The sequence below is a fragment of the Equus asinus genome, chromosome 15, assembly GCF_041296235.1.
Source record: "Equus asinus isolate D_3611 breed Donkey chromosome 15, EquAss-T2T_v2, whole genome shotgun sequence".
Classification (NCBI taxonomy): domain Eukaryota; kingdom Metazoa; phylum Chordata; class Mammalia; order Perissodactyla; family Equidae; genus Equus; species Equus asinus.
In genome coordinates, this window is record NC_091804.1 from 7,623,640 (window position 1) to 7,645,340 (window position 21,701).

General features: G+C 45.0%; 1 protein-coding gene across 1 annotated transcript in view; it reads right to left on the bottom strand.

The window, feature by feature from the left end:
- Nucleotides 1–21,701, bottom strand: part of PCSK2 (proprotein convertase subtilisin/kexin type 2) — a 262,092-nt gene that overhangs the window by 104,530 nt on the left and 135,861 nt on the right. Inside the window, exons 3-5 of the mRNA XM_044748449.2 lie at nt 17,901–18,014; nt 15,523–15,631; nt 8,284–8,321 (exon numbers count right to left, since the gene is read on the bottom strand). Of these exons, the coding sequence (XP_044604384.1) occupies nt 8,284–8,321; nt 15,523–15,631; nt 17,901–18,014 (261 nt within the window). The remainder of the gene's footprint in view (nt 1–8,283; nt 8,322–15,522; nt 15,632–17,900; nt 18,015–21,701) is intronic.

A 21,701-nucleotide genomic window follows, 5' to 3' on the forward strand; every position in this document is an offset into this window, starting at 1 on the left:
GAGGAAGAGGGTTAGAAAGAAAGAAAGGCAGAGGAAAAAATCTTTTTTATATTTGCATAAATGACTTTCTTGAGGATTATCATGTAGTGTAAGTACTGCTATACTTTTTCTGAATAGGTATGTTTGTTGATAAGCAGAATAAAATCCTAATAGTTTCATTAGCATCCATCCACTCACAATTCATTTATTCATAGAAGAATCTCTATTAACACTCTCCTTGGGGACTGAGGCCTTCAGTTGATTCTCTCATGAACAAAAGAATTAGAAGGCATGATCTTGATCTTTAAGTTGTTTAAATCTGGTTGAAGAGATGAGACTCTGTCAAAGGACTTTAGGGAATTTGGGGTCAGGAAATGATTTTTGTGGGCTGCTTTTGGTCTAGCTTCTCCATGGAAACAAACCTCCAGTTGAAAACCCAATTATAATCCACTCACCCCTTGTTCAGTATCATATAGATCAAGCTTCTACATGAATTCCTATGCTGTATCGACTCAAGAAAACATTCTTTCAATGCATTTAAGCATCTTTCTGTCTCTCACTATTAAGGCTGCCTTGCTTGTTCCTCCTGCCACATTCCCATATCGGGCGGTGTTTTTCTTTCCAGGACAGCACTGAGCACATTATGATGTAATTACATACTTACATGTGTGTCTCCCTCAGCCATCTCTGAAATCCCCGAGGGTAGGGACCAGATTTTTCACATTTTATAATGCAGGCCCCTAGTGCAGCATCTAGCACACAATAGGAGCTCAATACAAGTGTCTTAAATGTTGACTAGTTTCAATGGAACAATAACTACTCAAGTGAGCAATGTGGAAAAGTGATTGACTAGATTTTTTTCTTTGCTTTCACCTGTAGCTGTATGGCTAGGTCCAAACAAGCGGTTTCATTTCAGTTAAACAAGATTTCATTTTCTCCCATTTTTATATCAAAGTGTGTTTCTGTAAAAATGGACAGTTTCCTCTAGCACGTGGGTTAAATCAGATGATAGTCATTTGACTGATGGTCTGTCCTAATGATTGAAAAGAAGTTCTTATCCCCAATATTCAGTGTGGCCTCCTGGTGATAAAGTGCTCACTATGATCTGGTCAAAAGTATGAGTACATCGAAAAAAGCCAGCCCCTCCTTTCAAGAGGACACAAAGGTTGTTTAAACTTCAATTTCCTATGCAATATTAATGTGCCTATTTAAATATTAATGGGTCTAAAAGCCTGGAGCGATGCATGTGATCAATACTTCAGAGCATCTGAGTCACTGGGGCCCAGCACTGGGCTCATCTCCAGCAGGCGCCCTTTCATCATGGCAGCCACGTGCCAACTGGAGCCCTGGCGTGCACACGGCTGCCGGGCTCAAAGGCGCTTCCTTCAGGCTCTGCTCCAAAGACCCCTCTTCAGAGAGTCACCTTTCAGGAATCCATCAAAGGAATGGAAGAGTGCAGGCCCTTAGGGATAGGCTTTCCTCCTTTTACAAGAACTTCCGTTGGTGAAATGGCAACCCTGGAGCATAAATAATGTTCCACACTTTGAACTGCACAGAAGAGCGTAACGCACCCTCCCTCATCTGGGAGCTTAATTGCATTTCTATCAACCTGAGAAATTCTAGACATTTCAGAAAAGAAATAGCTCTTGGTCATCTGCATGTGGATTATCCACGTTGAGAATCACTTCTCTCCAGGCCTTTGGCCATGGGGCCCTCAGTTGCTTCTCAGGTCCTCTATTCCCTCAGCAGTGACATGCATTAATGGGGAGTGGAGCGGGGAATCCACCTCTGAGGTGGTTGAGAGGCGGGACTGAGAGGGTCTGCATGCTAGGGCTCCGCATCCTCACTGACAGAGGCCCATCAGATGACTCAGCTCCTGAATTCATTTGCAAAAGTGTGAATGATGAATGAATATCCAATGCAATTTAGCAAATATTTACTAAATGCCTGCTTAGCACCGTGCTAAATGTTAAGGGGGACAGAAAGTTTTAAAAGTACCCAGTTTCCTACAAAGAGCTTGTGGTCTGGTTCTGATATGGTCATACATTATAGGGGAATAACATTGTTGAATGATTGATTGATTGAATAAATGAATAAAATGTCAAAATCAATGATGAGGTTAATCATCAGAATCTGGGGATGTTTTCAAAGAAATACATGCGATGAAGTCTATCTTTAAAGATTTTGATTCAGTAGGTCGAGGGCAGGGCCCGAGAAATCTATATTCTCCTTAGGCAAGGGAGGGTGGGCATCAGTTAGATTAGACCCCCAAGGAGGGGGTCTAATATGGGTAACTGTAACAGCTGCTGAGCAAGAGCAACCATAAAATGTCAGCAGCAAATAACAATAAGACTTATATCACTTACGTGTGATAGGAGAAACTCACTAGGTCTGCCGTTCAGCTGGGAGTTACGGGGTCTAGGGTGGGCTCAGCTGGGCAGCTCTGCCGGACTTGGCTGGGCTTGCTTGTTTCTGGGGGTTGCCTGGGGTTCAGCTGATCTTGGTGGGGCTCTGCTTCTTACTGCAGTTCTGCAGGTCGACCTGGTGGCTGTGCTTCAGGCTATGGCAGCTGGGGTGGCTCTTCTCTGTGCGTCTCTCATCCTCCTCCTCGGTCCAGTGGGCTGTCCTGGGTATGCTGTAATGGTGATGGCAGAGGCATAGGAGGGCACGTGGGAACACACAGGCCTCTTAAGTCCTCTGAACTGGCACACTCATACTTCCATATGATTCTATCGCTTTGAACAAGTCATAAGGCCCAACCCAAAGTCAAGAGGTGGAAATATGCTTCACCCTTTTAGAGGGAGATTCTGCAAAGCCCCATGGCAGAAGCTGTAGGTCTGTGGAAGGGTGAAGAGTTAAAGTCAATGCAATCTTCCACATTCGCCGCACTCAAGAATTCGTGGAAAAACTCAAGGAAGAGCTTGTGAATCTGCACAGATTCTCAGCACAGGATCGTGGAGCTGCTCAGAGGGAGACCCAGAGTTTCCAAGCTGAAGGATGGAGGCCCTAGTACAAGAAGCGGCCCATCCTTCCCGCCTTCAGGGCAGAAGCCTGTGCCCCACTCTGTGATCACTACAGCAGGAGATGTAATTTCCCTGGCCTGGAGAAAACCTTATTTGGAAAAATTGCTGTTGTACCATCCCTTTACCTATCTTGAGGATGAGGCCTCCCTTGTGAATATCTATGAATATCCTTTTAGTTGAAAGATCTGTGATGGAGAAGAGTGGGTCAGAAATTCTGCTTTCTCTGGGGCATCCTTCTTCATCACATCCCTGGCCAGGAGCAACAGGTCTTCTCTCTGTGTCTTCTATTTGCTTGGATGTTCTTTTTTGAATGTCTTTTATTTTTCAAATAAAATCAAATTTTATTTTTCCAACAAATCTTTGAGATTTATTTTGGTAACCTCTGCTTTTTAGCCTCTGCTTTCCTAGCCTCAATCTCACACTTAGTCTGCATGAGGCGGGTTTTTTCTCTTTTGCTCACCCTGAGCTTCCTGGGGAGGACGCTGAGCAATTGCGCATGTGTCTTGAGGCGTGCTCCCGCTTCCGCTCCATCAGAGTTGTAGATTCAACTCTTTTGAGAAGGAAATGAATGTTTATTGAACATCTGTTATCTGGCAGACCCTATGAACCTAGTATCTCAATGATGCCTCACAGCAAACCTGATATTCATTTTGCCTATTTCACAAGTGAGGAACTTAAAGCTCGAAGAGGGTTAATAGTTTAGTCTAAGGCTGCACAACCGTGAGCTGGGAGGCCAGGAGTCACCCTGAGGTTTGACTCAGTCTCCACTGTTGTCACACTGTTAGAATCTTGTCCCTGCATGCTGGCCAATTGCCAACTGTCAGCACCGGCAGCTCTTGGCAGTTTGGAAGGCTCTGCATCCGCTGCCCCTATTCTGCTTGTATGGCGGGCAGGCCAGAAGAGCCGGGGAGCTAAGCCCCCCGCATCCCTACCTTTCCCCACTCCTTGGGTGCAGCCTTCAACCAGTGACTGATAAGAGTTGGTGGGTAACTCTGAGGCTGACTCCGTCTACACAACTTCCTAGAGTTCCACGGTGAGATTGAGTCCCATCTCCCTCAGAGGTAATTGGCTTCGTAACAACCCTTTCTCGATTGCTTTCCCTTGTGATGTCACTTCCCTTCTCCCTGGCTGGTGCTTCCTGGGAGCTCCTCGCAAATAAGCTACTTGTCTTTAAGTCCTAGGCTCAGGTCTGCCTCTGAGAAAACCCCAGCCCACAGCGAGGAGACTCTCCTTGGACTTTGTAAAGCCACCACCGATGCCTTCACCTCCATAGCTTCAGCAAAGCAGGCGTTTGGAGCAAAGCAGGAGATGCTCTGCTCCACCCGCGGCGCCCACACTCTGAAAGCTGCCGCCCCAGTCACCCGCGGCACGTTCTTAGAGAAATCTCCCTCTACTCCACTGACTGGAATGTGAATGCAGGCCCATGATTGTCGCTGGACGGAGGCCACACAGTACAGACACGAACAACCTCCCTGCTGCCCGGCCCTCCCCTGTAAGCCGCGTCCCACACCTGCGTCCCACACCTGCGTCCCCACCGCCCTCAGGCTCCTCTGGAGAACACCTGTGTCCGGTTTCTCCCTTCCTTGGGGGCTTGCACATAGCAGGCCCGGAACACAGCGACCCGATTGAGTTAGAGCGGGTATCCAGGCGGTTTGCACAGACAGCACGGGGTAACGGAACTCTGATTTTGATTTGGTCTAAAATAATGTCTTTTTATTACTAGTTCACTTTATTACTATTGGGATGGAAAAAGGAGCATTTTAATTATTCGGAATAGTGAGTATTTACCAGTGGGACTGCATCTCCCCGATTAAATGAGTCACAGAACAATAGAATAATAATAAAAAAGTGGCTATATTATCCTTTGCTCCTAACACTCAATAGATTCAATGTAGATTTGTTGAATTAAATTAACACTAACGACTTACATTTATATATTGATTTGCAGTTTTCAAAGGAGTTTAATTCTCAGTTTAAATAGGACACCGACTACCAGCGTACTCCGAGTCTTCTCTTTTAATATTAGGGAATAAGCAAGCTTTGAAAACAATTCTGCCCTGGGAAATGTTTTGCCTGGTTTGATTATGAAGAGATTTTTGTCCTATTTGTCTTAGAACCTCTGATAGAGTTTTCACTTCTCACTGAAATTAATCAGCAGCAAGAAGGAGTTTCCTCAATACTGCACATTTCTGTGTATTTTAACCTTTAATAAATTTCCAGGTCATTCTCTCTGTGGCAATTGTTGCCGGCATCCGGCCCTGGCAGGCTTTGGCCTGTCACTCTTGTGTCCCTGGAAAGCTCCAGCTGCAGATACCCACATTCCTTTGCCGAAGGCTTCCTCCGGGACTGTGGGAAGGTAGGAGGTGCTGGAATGGTGAGGAGTCCTGGGACCAGCCCTCACCGGGTGACTGACAGAAGTTGCGTTTCTCGGGTATCGCATCCTGGGTGGAATGACTGTGGCCCACACTTTCTACACCGTCCCCCAGATTTCCCAGTGGGATTCAGTTCCAGCTGCTCACCGTGGCAACTTGTTTGAAATGCACCATTTATTGGCTGCCTTCCCTTCCATGTCTCATTCTACCCTCCTCTACCTCTGCTTTCCGGGATCACCTCCCAAATAAACTGCCCGCACACAAACCCTGGCCTGAGGGTCTGCTTCTGGGGGAAACGCAAACCAAAACTTCCCAAATACACTTGCTTGGAAGGGCTCTGGGCGAGCTCATCCCATCCAAGCCATTAAGTCACCTAACAAGGTGTGAAGCGGCCTGTTAATCTTTTGCTCAAACAATTTTCGAGTTTGTCACCGTTCGCTGATTTCATTGCTCTCCCGGGCGGGTCTACACCACTTGCCATCCTCATTCTGTTAATTATAGTGTAAAATTTTTAATTAAAAATAAAGAAGATAAATTTGGTTAGTAGCTTCAAAGTTGTCACTCTCAACTCGACAGGGGGTGAGAGAGACACGGTGACCAGCGAGAACCAGTCGGTTCATGTTCTTGCGGAGGAGTTACGGATAAGATATTTGCATGTTCAGTTTTCTTACCTCCACCAAAGACATGGAAACTTCTCACAGCCATGTGTAATTAGATACAATTTCTTTGTAAGGTTCCAAGTGTTTGATAAATGCTAAAGATTTGAACCTTCCTCTGGATGGAAGTTGTCAAAACGAGCCGTTTTGCACAGAACTCACATTTTCTGCTCAATTCTTACATGTCCCCTAGTTTAAGTTTAGTGGAGACATTGTCATCTTCTCGACAGCATCCTTGCCAAATGGCTGTCAACCCTCTTCTTGAACATTTTCAGATATGGAGAACTCATTACTTCCTGGGAGAGCTAATTCCTTTTTTCTTTTTTTTAATTAACCTTCATCACTAGACAGTTCTTCCTTTAACTGAACTAACATATGTTTCCCACAGTTGTCACCCATTGGTGGGAATTTTCTTGGGAGAAATTACTGAACAAGTTGAAGGCCTTATCCCACATGGAGAACTCCAAGTATTTGAAAACATATTTAATGTGCCTCCTAAGTTGTTTTTTCCTGGTTCTCTCAGCTCTGCTTAGCAAGTTATGGTTTGGAGCCCCTCTGCCACCCTTGTCACTGTCTATCATTCTCAGAGTGAGATACTCATTGGAAGCAAACTAGTTGTCCAACATTTGGGGATTTGAAAAGTTTAAATAAATTACAGCATGAGGCAATACTATAATAGTCCTTATAATCATGTTTTGAAGAATATTTAATAATTTAAAAATGTCCATAACGTATAAAGTGGAGGGGATCACCCCTGCAGTCTACTGTCCCTGCCCTTTCTTTGTAAGGAAAGGCCTCTGGGTATGAGAGTCCTGGAGAAAATGTAATACTTGCGTATCTGATTCTGTGCTTTGGAGAACTCTCCAGGGCCCTGCGGTTCTTGGGGAGGCAGAGAAAGGGAGGGCAGTGGGGAAAGTGGCAGGCCTTTTGTGGGGCAGTCCCTTTATGGAGGCAGAAGGAGCAGATGGGCAGACAGTGGGCTTGCCATGGGGAGGCGGTCACGGGAGGAGAAAATTGTTTCCTTAGATTCTGCAGACCATGCTGAGGTGCAACCTACAACCCGCAGGCAGTTCTTTGCTGTCTTATCTACCGGAGTGGGTTCTCGTCTCCGGGAGCAGGGCTTTGGGTGAATTTCTGTCATTTCTCTTTGGGGGCACGTTGGCTGGACTGTACCTATGATTCACTTAACCTATTATTATTATTATTAAAAAAGATGCTCAGCCCAAAGTATATGCTTCTAGATTTATAAGACCTAGGCAGTAAATAGAAACGTTCGTTTCCTGACGCCCAATGCACTGAACACGCGGAAAATCTCCATTCCCTCTTTGCAATGTAGACACACACACCTTTCGGGATGAATGACCCAGAATGTTGACCCCAAAATGCTTTTGCTAACCATCTTTTCTCTAAGTCCATATTTCTCCTTAATATGAGTCTCTTCAGCTACTAAAATAAAATTTTAAAAAATACTTAGACCTGGCCCTTACAGGAGAAGTATAGCTTAGTAAAGGTTTAGATAATTTTAAGTGAACACACCAACGCTTGACTAGCGTACTCTCTGGGGTTAAAATAAAGTGATCCCTTATGTTTAAAGGGTGTGTAAATTTTATCAGGAAAGTGGCAGGACTGGCTGGGTCAAAAGTCAGAGGGCGTGGTTCACTGAGATCCTCTGGTAATCTTTCTCACTTGTCAGTGGGTCCTAGATGCTGAGCTCAGTGTCGTGGGCGAAGGTTGGCATGGAGTGCTCATGAGCACAAAAATGATTAAGAAAAGCGACGTTCTTGCTCTCATAAAGCTAAGGTTGCAGTGCGAGTTGCTGCATTTTTCGGCTGTTTGCCATCGGTCTCATCCAGCAGGAACCCAAAGGACTCGTTTCCACCCTTCTGTTCAACATCCTCTGTTGGAGTTGACTTTAAGCCTCACCAAGCCTCTCTCTTCTCCTCCCCTCTCTGTTCCTTTTTCCTCAGCACTCTGTTCCTTCAGAACCTCCACTTGCCTTCTTCCTTTCTCAGAGTCACCACCTTTGCCTGCTGCCGGGCCCCACGTGTTGTCATTCTGCCCGTAACCTGAGCTGTGGCTCCAACAAGATAGGGAGTTCTGGTGTGGGTGTGTGTGCGTGTGCATGTGTTCCTGTGTGCACGTCCCATGTGCATGTATGCACGTGTGCCCACATGTGTGTTTCTAGTAATGACAGACACAAGAAAGAGCACTTAAGACACACGTGTGTCCCCACACAGGTTGGCTTGTACTTACGTAGTTTGAGGCCAGGTCCGGGTGGAGGTAGTCAATCCCTGTGAAAAGACAACAGCATAGGAACAAAAAGTTAACACCTGCCACTGTATCCTCAGGAAAGCTGCTCAAAAAGCAGCTCCTCATGGGGCTGGCGCAGGGAGACTTGGGTGGGATGCACACCTCTGCCCGGGGCTCCAGACTTGCATTTCCATTCCCCAGTGAGGGTGGGCTGTACCGCCCAAGAGGAGAGACAGCTGTCACCAGATGCGTCAGAGGAGTGAAGCCAATTAGAGCCTGGGACCCCAGGATAACTCTTCTGACATAAATGTCAACCCTAAGGGGCTTAGTGGCTGCCAGATGGATGGCTCATCAGAGCAGTGATCTAAGAGATTTGTGGAAATCCTGACATTTCTAAAGCATCAACTGGCATTTCTTCTGAAATGAAACTGGCCCTGGGGAGGAAAAGCAATGATTATTTAACAGAGCACGGACAGCGGTGGATTAGGAGAGCATTGTCTGGCATGGAAATAATCAGAGGAATACAGCTCAGCGAGAAAAGCAATTAGGCAAAGGGCGAACGGTTTCCTGTGAGGTGTCTGGGTGGAAGTTGATGCTTGTTTCTCCAGGAAGCCTGAGACCCAGGTCCCCCCGGCAGGAGTCCTGAGCTGTCTCCTGGATGTGGCCTGTCTCATTGCCCAGTAGCCATCGCAATAAAAGAATTAAGGTCTGTGAGCACTGAGGGGTTCCGTCAGACATGTGGCCCTCAGAAAGCACCATGGGACTTCAAGGGCTAGTTGAAAAGCTCTCATCCAGGTCTGCAGAACCACATAATCCTCATGGCAGTTACACCTGCGCATCCAGCCCTCCGAGAACTTTGTTTCTGCGCTGCCTGGCGTTAACGGTTACCAGCGTAGGTTTTGAGGTCAAAGACTGGAGTTTGAATCCCAACCATGCCGCCCTCTGGCTGCACGACTTCAGTCAAGGTGCTTGGCCTCTCTGTGCATGGTTTCTTCCCACCTGGGGCAGGGAGGGGTGAGAACAGTGCGGTGTGCTTAGCCCAGGGGCATTTAATAACTCTACTGGGTTGCAATATTTAAAAGCTGGAGGTATCATTAAGTCCGCCTCATAGCTGGCATCTTCCCTGCGTGCCTACTGAGGCCAGGCCGCAGTTACAGCTTTGCCCTGCAAAAAGGAACTAGTATCGGGCCGTACATTTCGAAAAGGAAATTTTCCTTTGTTTTTTCTGGTGATACCAGTAATTTCTGGACTCAGAGTCCCTGTTCTATAGAATGCATGTAACATTTTGCTGGTGATATTTTGACATGTGAAGCATTCACTGTTATCACGGCCACTTTCGAGAGCTTGGGAGAATACAGCCAGGCACTTCCTCCACGCCAGCATCCTCCTCCTCCCACCCTCCCAACGACAGCAGAAGGAAGGGGCCGCCAGAAGATTTAAAGACGAATGTTTTCAAAGGCTGCGGCCCTTGTTCTGGACCCTGATTCGGAGCTGGTCGACATAGCCTGCGGGGTGGGGTTGAGGACGAGCACAGGCTACGAGACCAACAGATCCAGGTCTATTCTAGGCTGAGACACTGTAATATCTGTGTGGCTTTGGCCAAGTGACATAATCTCTCTGACCCTCGGTTTCCTCATCTTTGAAATGGGAATATTATTTACCTTGCAAGGAAATTTTCAAGATTAGAGCCAACTCATTGAAAGTGTTCAGCTTGTAGCAAACACTTGATAAATTATATTTCTTACCATCCTCATCAGGGCTATCATCTGTCACATCGCTAGAGTTATGTGGATAATGCAGAAGAGCAGAAACATTTTTCAAAAATCGACTTGGTTTTTAGAATGTTGTGTTGAAATTAAATTGTTTATATTTGTTGAAATTGGTTAAATTTTGTGAGCTCATTGTTGAGCTAAAAACTTTGTAACATATAGATAAGTTTAAAAAGACACACACACACAGAGAATGTTTTTTTCTAACAAGGAGTTAATGTTTAAAACATGACTCCATGTTCTGAGAGCACAAGATGTTTAGGAGAGAAATTTTCTGAGAAATAGTAGTCTCTTCTCTGTGAAGGGAAAATATTGAAGCAAAGAGATAATTTGAGACCAGAAGGAAATTAGAATTAAAATAAGATAAATTTAGCTTAATTAAAATAAAAGATCTTTAATTAGGTTAAGGGGAAGACTAAATGTGAGGTTAGAACAGACACAGACTTTGGTCTGAGAAAGAAAAGATCACTGACGGAATTGTGAAGGATGACAGGCATGATTCAGGAAAAAGAGTAACGAACTAAAGCATGAAAATAATAACCTGGTAATTAAATAGTATTTTAATGTTTTTGTATATTTGATTATCTTTTGAGATGGAAGGGGCTGAATACATCTTCTGAATCAGCTTATTTATCTTTCAATTCTTGTATTAGTAATGTGTTCATCCTTATCTTTCAGGCATTCATTTCTTTTCAGCAATGAATGCCAGGCACAGTTGGGTCCCGGAAAACACAGATGATTCGGACACAGAACTGAGCTGAGCAACAGTCTATAGCTCACAGCCTGCAAAGGGATCATCACCAGCCAATCACAATGCGATGTGGTATACAAATGACAAATATTTGCTTATATTTTTGTTCACAAGCCGTTAGTATTCTGTCATTTGTTTGAAAGTCTAATCCACAATAGTCCAAATTCTCAAGAAGCCCAGATAGTTCTGGAGACTTCAGGGAATTAGCAAGGAGTTCCATGTACATGACTCCAGTTAGAATGTTAATAGTTCACTTGAGATGCATAACATCTCTAGACTCTGGTCCTAAGCCCCACTCCTTCCATTGTCCCCAGAGAGTTAGCCCCTTGCATCAGCCCCCATGGACTTATATGTTGATGAGGAATAGGCCTCAATGGACAAATTGTATTTTTCAAAGATGGTGGTTCGATCTCTCCCATCCCATATGGTCTTCTACAATGTGACAATGCCATACCCCTCTTTGGAGGTAGGCCTATTCTCTCCTCTTAAATCTGAGTGGGGTGTGACTTCTTCTACCAATAGGATGCAGTGGAATGCCTTTGCATGACTTCTCAGGCTAGGTCAGAAAAGGTCCGGCAACTTCTACCTGTTGCTTTTGCACACTTGCTCTGGAGGAAGCCAGCTACCATATAAGAAGCCCAAGTGTAGGTGTTCTGTTTGGCCACCTCAGGTGACCTCTGGCAGCAGCCAGCATCAACTGCCACCCCCTGGCTGGCATCCAGCCCAGTTAAACCTTCAGATGACCGCAGCCTGGCCAACATCTGACCTCAGCTGCATGAGAGACCTCGAGTGAGAACTGCCTGACAGACTCCTCCTGAATTAGTATGGCAAAATCCTGAGTGAAATGAACAGTGACTCTAAGCTGCTAAGTGTTGGAGTCATTTGTTACACAGCAATAATAACCGGAACAGGTGTCCTGCTGGACCTTCTGAGGCCTGTGAAGCCTAAGTTAGGAGAGAAAACCTTACTTTTCTATGTGATACAGAGTTTTAAATCTCTTGGAATGATGGGGGCAATGGTTTGGTCCTTGAGCTTGGACCTCCACTTACAAGGATAAGGCCCCATTCACAAAGTCCCACCATGGAGGCAGAGCCAAGGGGCGGGTTTCTAGCACTGAAGATGGTGGTTAGGATTAATTGTGAGACTCTGGGCAGTTTCTTTTTTTCTTTTTTTTTTGGTGAAGAGATTGGCCCTGAGCTAACATCCGTTGCTAATCTTTCTCTTTTTTTTTTTTCTCCCCAAAGCCCCAGTACATAGTTGTATATACTAGTTGTAGGTCATTCTAGTTTTTCTATGTGGGATGCCACCACAGCATGGCTTGATGAGTGGTGTGTAGGTCTGCACCCAGGATCTGAATGAGCAAAACCTGGGGCTACCAAAGCAGAGCACACGAACTTAAACACTGGGCCATGGGGCCGGGCAGTTTCTTGCCTCACTTAGGCTCAGTTGCTTCATCTGCAAGATATGGGTAATAATAACACTGACCTTAGAGAATAATTGTGAATGTTTCAAAAATGCTAAGTGGTGCCTAGCACATAGCAAATACACAATAAATGCTAGTTTTTACAGTTATTTCAGCTTGAAGCTCTCTTTGACCCTGTCTCACTGGCCTTCACTCTTGCTTCCTTGGCTTCATCTGATAGCCAAAGGCTTTGTCCGTGCCTTCCCTGACCATCTTTGACATGGTCGCCAGCCACCTGCCCTGAATCACGCCTGGGCTGGGTGACTCCTGTCCATCCCCGTGGCTTATTTGGTTACATCTCATTTCCCGGGTCAAGTTCCCAACACCAAACAAGTCCATTACAACAAAAGGGATGAACTGTCGTTATTAAGTGGGGTTCTTGATGTCATCTGCCCAAGATGTCAGAGCAGATCCCTAAGAAATGCTTTCTGCCTCTCTGGGCAACAGCTAACCGTGATGTGTTGAACATCTCTCAGTGATGTGTAGTGTATGGAAACGACATTAAGTTGCACCTAAGTGAAGGCAGCAGATATTTATTGAGTATCCATCATGTCTTGGGATCCAGCAGAGGGGATGATGGCTGAGTTTTGCATTGGGCAACCAGAGAGGGGTGAACAGCTATTAAACCGTGCTGTCTACAAATTAAACCTTTCACATGCAGATAATCAAATATTTGCCATACAGGCCAAAATATAGAGAGCCAATGATTATGAAATGTTAGATTTATTTTTGCTGTTTGGTTCCATGGTCAGCATCAGTGTCTGTCTTTAACCTTGTTTCGCAATGATATCTTGCTGAGAGATATCTGGCCATTCCAGGCCATTCACACATCCAAGCCGTTAGGAGAGAAAATGCAGCATGGAAGCTCCCAGCCTCACCATCACTGCTTCTGCTTTCTGGGTGTTGGGGCGGAGATGCCCAATTACACGGCGAGCTTGTCCTTGTTGAGTGGGAGGCTGCTCTCATCCCAAATGTGCTCATCATACTATTCAACAGTGGATTTGGAGAATAGCTTGGCATTCTTCTTTTCTTCAGTTATCATACTGAATAAGCACATGGTGAATTAAAGATAGCCACAAATACTTTGTTTCTCTCTGTACCAGGAGGCGGAATCTATTTCCCCTCCCCTGGAGTCTGCACTGGCCCTGAGACTGTATCCAACAGACGCGGCAGAGTGACACTTGCCCATTCCAGGTCCAGCCTGTAAGACGACTGACAGCTTCTGCTCCTCGTCTCTCAGAACTCCTGTTCTTGGGAGCCCCCAGCCATCTGTGAGAAACACAGCTCCCTTGCAGGAGAGACCACAAGAAGAGGAGAGGCCCTGGGACCACACGGTGCAGGAGGGAGGCTGAGCGATTTCAGCACTGATGCAGACCTCCAGTTAACACCAGTCCCAGCTGCCTTCTGACTCCAACTGCATGACAGACCCCAGAGAGACCAGTAGTAGAACTGTCCAGCTGAGGCTGGTCAACCACAGAAATGTGAGAGATAATAACAACAGGGATTGTTTCAAGCCACTCAATTGTGGGCCGGTTCATTCTGTAGCAGCAGATGACCAAAACAGAGAAGAAGTTAGAAGTTTTAATTGGGGGGCGGAGAGTTCGCTTTTCTGGGATCCCAAAGGCCGCCAAATTAGCACAAGAAATAACATCAGACAAGAAATTCCTCTGCGACTTTCTAAAGGCCTCGGCTTCTCAAGCCAGGAAAGGAGGACAGAGTCAGCAGTGGTCCTCTCCTTTGCTGTATTTGGAAGGGATTATGAGCGGCCAGTCAAGGGGGCTGCAGTTGAAGAGTGCTGACGTGGACATCACTGGGCTGTTGGAGGTTTCATAAGCGCACGGTGCCTGTCTGGCCACTGCAGTGCCACTTTCAGGGCGCTTCTCTGATCCCCCAGATGCTGCGTGAAATGGTGACTACAATACAGCCGGGGCAGGTTCCCCCAAACCCAGATGCCTCTGTCTCCTGGGTGAGCCCACCTCAGCCACTGTGCTTTCTAAACCAGAGCATTAGGAAGGAAGAAACAGTTCTAAGCTCCTGACATCCGTGCACACGCACACTCTTAGGCAGAGCTCCTTTCTTCTTGTGAAAGCCCTCGGCCACTGGAGAAAGCTTTCACCTCCACTTCAAAATGTCTCACACATCAGGAAACACAGAGGCACTGTTTACCTGTTGATAGTTAATGAGCCCACACAAAGACAGGGCCGATTTTAAGCATGCTGGCTCCCTTGTTTCCCCATCAATGCTGCTTCAAAGGCTTGCTTTAGAGCACAGAGTGTTCTTTGAAGATCTTCAGAAGGAAAAGGCTCCATTGTTTCATCTCTGTGTAGACTTTACATGTCATTGGACCAAGACTGCTCAGCAGAGCTTCCACTGGAGGACCAGACGGCTGATGAAGAGCGACAGTGCATCTCCAGTGAGATGACAACAGGGCAGAGATTCTCCAGAATCTTGGCAGAGCCAATGACAAGTGTAGTTAGAAAAACAGCAATTCATCAAACTCATTGATTTTCATATCACGAACTACAGAAAATAAAGCTCTGCTAAATCTTTATCTGGCAGGCATACGGGATAGAATAACGTATCATAGGCGGCGTGTGTAGTAAAATGTTATTAAAGTCTGCTTTACAAGTGTTCATTCTGAAAGTAGCAATAACGTAAAAAAATCTCCAAATCCCAATTCTGCTAAAAATCTATTTCGTGGATCTAGAGCCACACTGTCTGATAGAACTTTCTGTGATGATGGAAATGGAGCTGGATTGAATCTCATCAACTGTTAGCCGCATGTGGCTCTTGAGAATGTGCAGTGAAGCTAGTGTGATTGAGGAATTGAATCTTCAATTGTATTTAGCTTTAACCAATTAAAATTAAATGTAAATAGCCACAGATGGCTAGTGGCTACTCCACTGGACCGTGTGGATCTAGAGAAATAGATGGTAGATACAAACAGGTTTAGAAGATGTTTCCAGGTGAGGTATAAGCATTCACCCAATGAGAATTCACGGTTCAGTGATGGTCAGCTTTCATTTGTCCATTTTTAAAGTTTTTTAATTTACTAAATATTTGTTAAGGGCATCCTCAAGTTCGAGGCCCCCTAATCTGGAGGAAGGTGAGGATTTTGCCATAGTATAGATGGTGATTGGGCCCAGCAGTTGGCTATTCTGCCTCTGATTAGCATCTCCAAAACAACGAATCTTTTCTATTCCAAAGGCATGCGAAGACATACTTGCTTCCAAATGATGTAAAGGCTTTGAAATACTCACCATCGTCCATAATTCCAATGGTGACACCTTTCCCTGTGTACCCCAGCTCCCAGGCTTCTGCCACGTTCAAATCAAGGCCAGGAGTGCCATCAGCTTGCCCGGTATTGATCTGGTTCAGGAATTCCAAAGCAGAGAATCTTATTAGTTTGGGGTAGTAAAGCATTTGTGTAAATGTTGGTTTGACAAACTGTGCAGCCACCTGCCATTCCAGGGCCAGCTCAAAGGCCACTTCTTCCGGGAAACAGTACTTTTGGGGGTTTCCCCACTCACCTCTTCTAGCCTCCTCCCTCCATTTTTTGATATACCCAACTGATGTTTCCTGTTGCCTAAATATGCAAACATGATTTCAATACCCCCATCTCTTGTGACTAGAAACCCTTAGCGCTGTCATGGCAAGAAACCCTCCCCGATTTAGAATTAAATGCTTGCTCCCACAGCTCTCTATCTAGACCTCAGATTTGAATTTATCACATATTGTCTTGGATTATTCTTATTTGAATGTGAGTTCCTCACTAAATAACAAATCCTTTGCAAGAGGGAGCATGTCCTATTTACCTTTGTAATTTCAGTACCACCACACCAAGTCTTGCTTAAAAACATTTGCTTAACTGAATTAAAGATAGCTGGCTTGCCTTTAGTGCATGCTCTAATGCAAAAAAAAAAAAAGCCTCTTCCCTAAAATAAATTCAAAAAAGAAAGAAAAACAGTGAAAAATTCCATATAAATATATGTTCACTACCCTCTTTTATGCATCTTTGTCCTATGCAGATTTTCTCAAAAATGAATTGTAAAAAATTGGTGAAGTCAGAGCTTGTCCTGGCAGAAGCCCACAGTGATCGTTGGCTGTTATCGTATTGCTAAAACATTGTGTGAATGCCATTAGTGCTCTTTATGAAAAGGACTGCTGTTCTCCTTCCAGACATGTGTTAAGATTACACCTCTCCACCCCTTTTGAAGTTAGAATGCCCGTGTGACTGGTTTTGGCCAATAAAATGTGAGTTCATGTGCCATTTGTCACATCCAAGCAGAAGCTTTAAGAGCCAGCTTGCGAGTTGCCCCTTGGTCTCGTAGAGGAGCTCGTGAAAACAGGGGTCTGGATGGAGCTGAGGTGGAGCCTGTGTCCCTGAGGGGTTGTGAAGTCTTAGACATACAGCATGAGTGGAAACCAGCTTTGATTTTGTTAGACCACTGTGATTTAGGGGTTGTTTGTTATTGTAAGAGATCTAGCCTACCCGAACAAACATACATGAACTCATTCAGTTACCCAGATCGGATTTGTAGAATTCCACGCCAAAAGGCATAAGGCATAATCAACTCTTAAGCCCCAAGAGGGAAGCTGTGATGCATTCCTATAAAGCAGCAGTCCACAGGGCTGTAATTTAGTTTTCTTTCTTGCTTATCACCTTTTAATTTGTTTTTTTTTTTGGAGGAAGATTAGCCCTGAGTGAACTGCTGCCAATTCTCCTCTTTTTGCTGAGGAAGACTGGCCCTGAGCTAACATCCATGCCCATCTTCCTCTGCTTCATATGTGGGATGCCTACCACAGCATGGCATGCCAAGTGGTGCCATGTTGGCACCAGGGATCCGAACCGGTGAACCCCGGGCCGCCGAGGTAGAATGTGCAAACTTAACTGCTGCGCCACTGGGCCGGCCCCACCTTTTAATCTTAAATGAAGTAAAGCTTCACTCACATCTATAAATTAGTCACTCTTTTCCCCTCAATACGCCCTGCAGTTCGGGTTGGTTTGGAGGCACTGAGCCCCTTCTAAACATAACCCAGCCCATCCAAAGGGATCATGAAGGACTGTTGCTAAGCCAGAAAATATTCACTTCATCAGACAGACTGGGTTTCTGTGCCTTGAATCCCGTAGCAATTAAGCCCCATGGAATTGATTTCCTGCCATTATTTTAGGAAGCACTTATAGATGCTACTTTTGTTACTTCAGTCTCTGAGCTCTCTTGCCTGTGCCTTGTGAAGTCACTGGATTCTTTCTCCTATGCCTGTGGTTTCATCATTTCCTCCCATGACTCTGCCTATTGAGACCTCTGGATTACTCTTCCCAAAACTTTGACTTGGCTTTTACATGTTTTTGCAAGTCTTCACTCACACACAGGAGTGCTTTTTCAGAGTCTAGGGGAATCTGACCGGCTCTTGGTAGTTGCTTTGACCCAGGGCTATTTAGCAGTTCCGGAAGAAAACAGATCAGAGAATGAGATGCATGGGTGGTGATGGAAAATCAATACATATCAGAGGAGACAGAGAGGTTCACTGGGTTGGATGCCGGCTGACATCCCACAGAATAATGAGGAAATAGAAACGCATCTTCTATCTGAAGTCCCAAGATGAGAAACATAAGGAACAATACAGAGATGCTTACCAGATACCATTGCTTTGTAAAAAGAGGATCATTCATGTTGATGTCAATCTCATTGATGTCTCTATACCCTCGCTTTTTTCGGTTGAATCCTTCCTGTTGCAAGGCCATCTTTACCTGGAAAGACAACACTGGCACATTACCTGAAGATCAACCTGAACACCCCCCTTCTGGAATTCGTTTCCATGAACTCAAATCTCATTTGTACATAAGGAGTTTTTTTCTCAGCAGAAACCAAGTTCATCTCATGTACACCGTCGCTTTATGATTATTTTCCAAGAGCATTTACTTCTGCTTGCACTGAACTAACAGGCCTTGGTGGTGGCTCCAAGTGAGTGTCCTTAAAATAAGCATTAGATGGAGAAAAGTACTCTCAAGGGAGATAAGGTGGTCAGGGTTGTTAAGTGAATTAAAACAAAGCAATGGGACACTCACTTCTGTTAAAGAAAGGAGATTGATGTGGATTCAGGGAGAGAGAGAGAGAGAAATTGCATACATCATTTTTCTGGAGGGCTTCCCAGTCTGTACATTTGTTGACAGTATTGCACTATCACATTTGGGAATCAGCCAAAAACAAACAACCAAAAAAACCTGCCTGGCGAGCCGGCAAGTCCATAGCAAAGCTCTAGAAGGTAACTGAGGGACCTTTGAAGAGAAATTGATGGATGGTACTTGCAATGACAACACTTGCAATGACAACACTTCATTTTTGGACAGTCAGACAGAACCCCAGCTCCTTGGATGGAAATGAAACTTGGGAGCTGAATTAGCTCAAGTAGGCTTCTGGCAGCGGCCAGACGTTGTCCCAGTCATGAAACTTGCTTTCTCTTAGGCAATAACTCATTTATCATCCCAGTCTCTGAACAGCTACAAACTCAAGGACTATGCAAATGCATAAAATGGTGTATGTTGGATACTTATTTTTTCTTGTTATATTTTGCTGCTCAACATTAATTTCTCCTTTTCCCAAATCTTCCCAGTGTATTTGCGGGTTTACCTCGAGTCTACTGGGTTCTGTGCTGGTGGGAGTGAAATTGAGGGACCATCTGCTGTAAAGAACCCGAAGGCTCCCTCTGCCTTAGAGGTGCCTCCACGGGGGATCTATCTCCCAGGATTTGAATCTTGGGAAAGTGATGTGAGGGCAGAAGGAAGCCTTGGAAGCTATTTGTCTAGAGCTTCATTCACGAGGCTCTCCCCGCAAAGATCCTTGCGATGGCTCCCACAGCGCAGCCCTCGGGTTCCCCCAAGACTAATCCTTTGGCCTCCCATAGATGGTGAGCTCTCCATACCTTTCCAACAAATTCTCTTTTGCTTAAGTGATCCGGAATCAATTTCTGTTGCTTGCACTCAAGAACTCTGATGTGGGACGAGAGGAAGACAAGAGGATCCAAATCAAGAGCGATGGCAGGAAGGGAAGAAGGAAGAGACCACAGATGTGGCTGAAACCCTTCCCCTTGCTACTGCCCTGGAATGTGGAGGAGCAGTGTGAGAGAGAAGTTCCCTACTGCCTTGCTCTGCACTGATACAGAAGGCCTGGCGCTCATTTGTCAGAAAAATATCAACTCGACCAGAGACTCTATGCATGTAGAAAAGAGCTGGCAGGTGTGGCCTTTGCTCTGTGGGTTCTTACGTATTCCAACAAGAGATGTTCATTGTGGCACAGTTTAAAAAAAAATCCCCTCCACCAATAGCAAAATAATTGGACAAACGGAATGGATAGGCATTTTTATAATGGCAAAAATCTGGACACAACTGGTGTCCATCAAATGGAGATAAATTATGATTCAAATATACATACACATATACTTATGTATACGTGTGTGTATTATACATATATCTTCTGAGAAGCAGATGCCAAGATGAGATTAAATGGGCAAGGATTTTAGTAGGAGAGAAATGCAAGAAATTGTGATGCAAGTCTGACTCTGTAAGGGAGAGGGTGACGAGATTGGGCAAAAGTGTCCTCAACTGCTCCATAGTCCAAGGAAGGTTTGGCAAGGCTGTGGGGGATCCAGAGCCAGCTGTCAGAGGACCCTTGAGTCTTCCAGGGCCAGGCCGGCCTGAGTACCCCCGCCATGCTCAGTCACTGGCTGGAGCAGCCATGGGAAGCGTGGCCTGTTGCCAACACAGTGATAGATTTCAGAGAGCAGCAGCTGGGGTCCTTGGTCAATTGCTCTCCCTGAAGTCAGAGGTCTGCGTGGCATATTCTCACAGCTGCCACAGAATATATATGTACATTTATATATGTGTCTCCGTGCGTGGGTGTATTCGTTAATGTAGAACATTTAAAATGTTGAAGTAAATGTAATTCTCAACCTGTAGTGGGCCGCAAAGTGCTCCTCTTAAAGCTTTCTTTCTTTTTTTTCTTTTAAAGATTGCCACCTGAGCTCACAACTGTTGCCAATCTTCTTTTTTCTTTTCCCCCTGCTTTTTCTCCCTCAATCCTCCTAGTACATAGTTGTGTACTTTTAGTTGTGGGTCCTCCCAGTTGTGGCATGTGGGACGCTGCCTCAACGTGGCCTGACGAGCGGTGCTGTGTCCGTACGCAGGATCTGAACCCGTGAAACCCTGGGCCCCCGAAGGCGGGGCGTGTGAACTTAACCACTTTGCCATGGGGTCGGCCCCGAAAAGCTTTCTTTTACTGTGGATGCAAGTATTCAAATAAGAGCATCACTTTACTTGGGGAAAGAAAGAGCCTGAATTCGGCCATCTCATCTTCCCATTCTGAAGCCACAGCAAGGCCTTTATCTGCTCTACTCACTAACAGGAAGCCTTGACTGGCCTCCAGTGAGGGACTCCCGTTGTAGTGGATCCATTGCCATGAATGACCCCGTTGAAATGGTGCCTTTCCTTTGCTAAGCAAGGGCAACCTCCACATGGAAGGTTGAAAACTCTCATCTGTAGGTTGTTTCCCAGCAGCATAAGAACAAGAAGACTCCCATCAGATTTCATCTTTTTAAATAACGGTGCAGGCATGGCTATGACAATATCACTCCAAACTCAATTAGACCAAGTGCATTCTAATGAAAAGACTGTTTAAATTCATTTCCATAAAATTAATTTTTAATTCCATAAATTAGGTTTTAATGGAGACCAGCAATGCTTTGGAATGCTGCATTCTCTGGACACCACCCCTCCTTGCAACTCAGAGGTGCCAAAGTATGACTTAGGTGTCTGTGATTTTGCATCTTGTGTTACTGAAAATTAGGAATCCTAAGACGGCAGAGGGCTTTCTGAGCCAGTTTATCTTCGTGTCCTCAGTGAAGATCACAGTTACAATTCCAAGAGGGATGAACACCTTTAAGACACATATTTTTACTTGTTACACACAAATAACTGAACAGGTTCCCCCCCCGACAATGATACCATATGATACCATCAATTGCTTTTATTTTTCTAAGTTCTTGTCCTATCCTAATTTGCATTTAAACCTAATTTTTATGTAATAGTAATCATACTGTAGATAGAATTGTGCATTCTTTCTTCACTAAGTATCCTACCATAGAAATTGTAATATGTGGCTACATATCTCTCTTTAATTGTTTATGGCTACCTAAATATTCCATAGAGTAATGTACCCTAATTTACCCAATGATTTCCTTCTTATTGGCCATTTGGATTGTTTTCTATTATAAATGAAATTGCCATGAGCAGAGAGATGACGTTATAAACTCTTTTTAAAGACCTCTGGAGAAGATTTCAGTGTTACAATTCTGTGTATGATAAAGCCCTTAATGTCAGAGAAGTGCTAGGTCCTAGCATCCATATTCCTTCCTCACATTATAAAAGGCCACTTTTATTCTT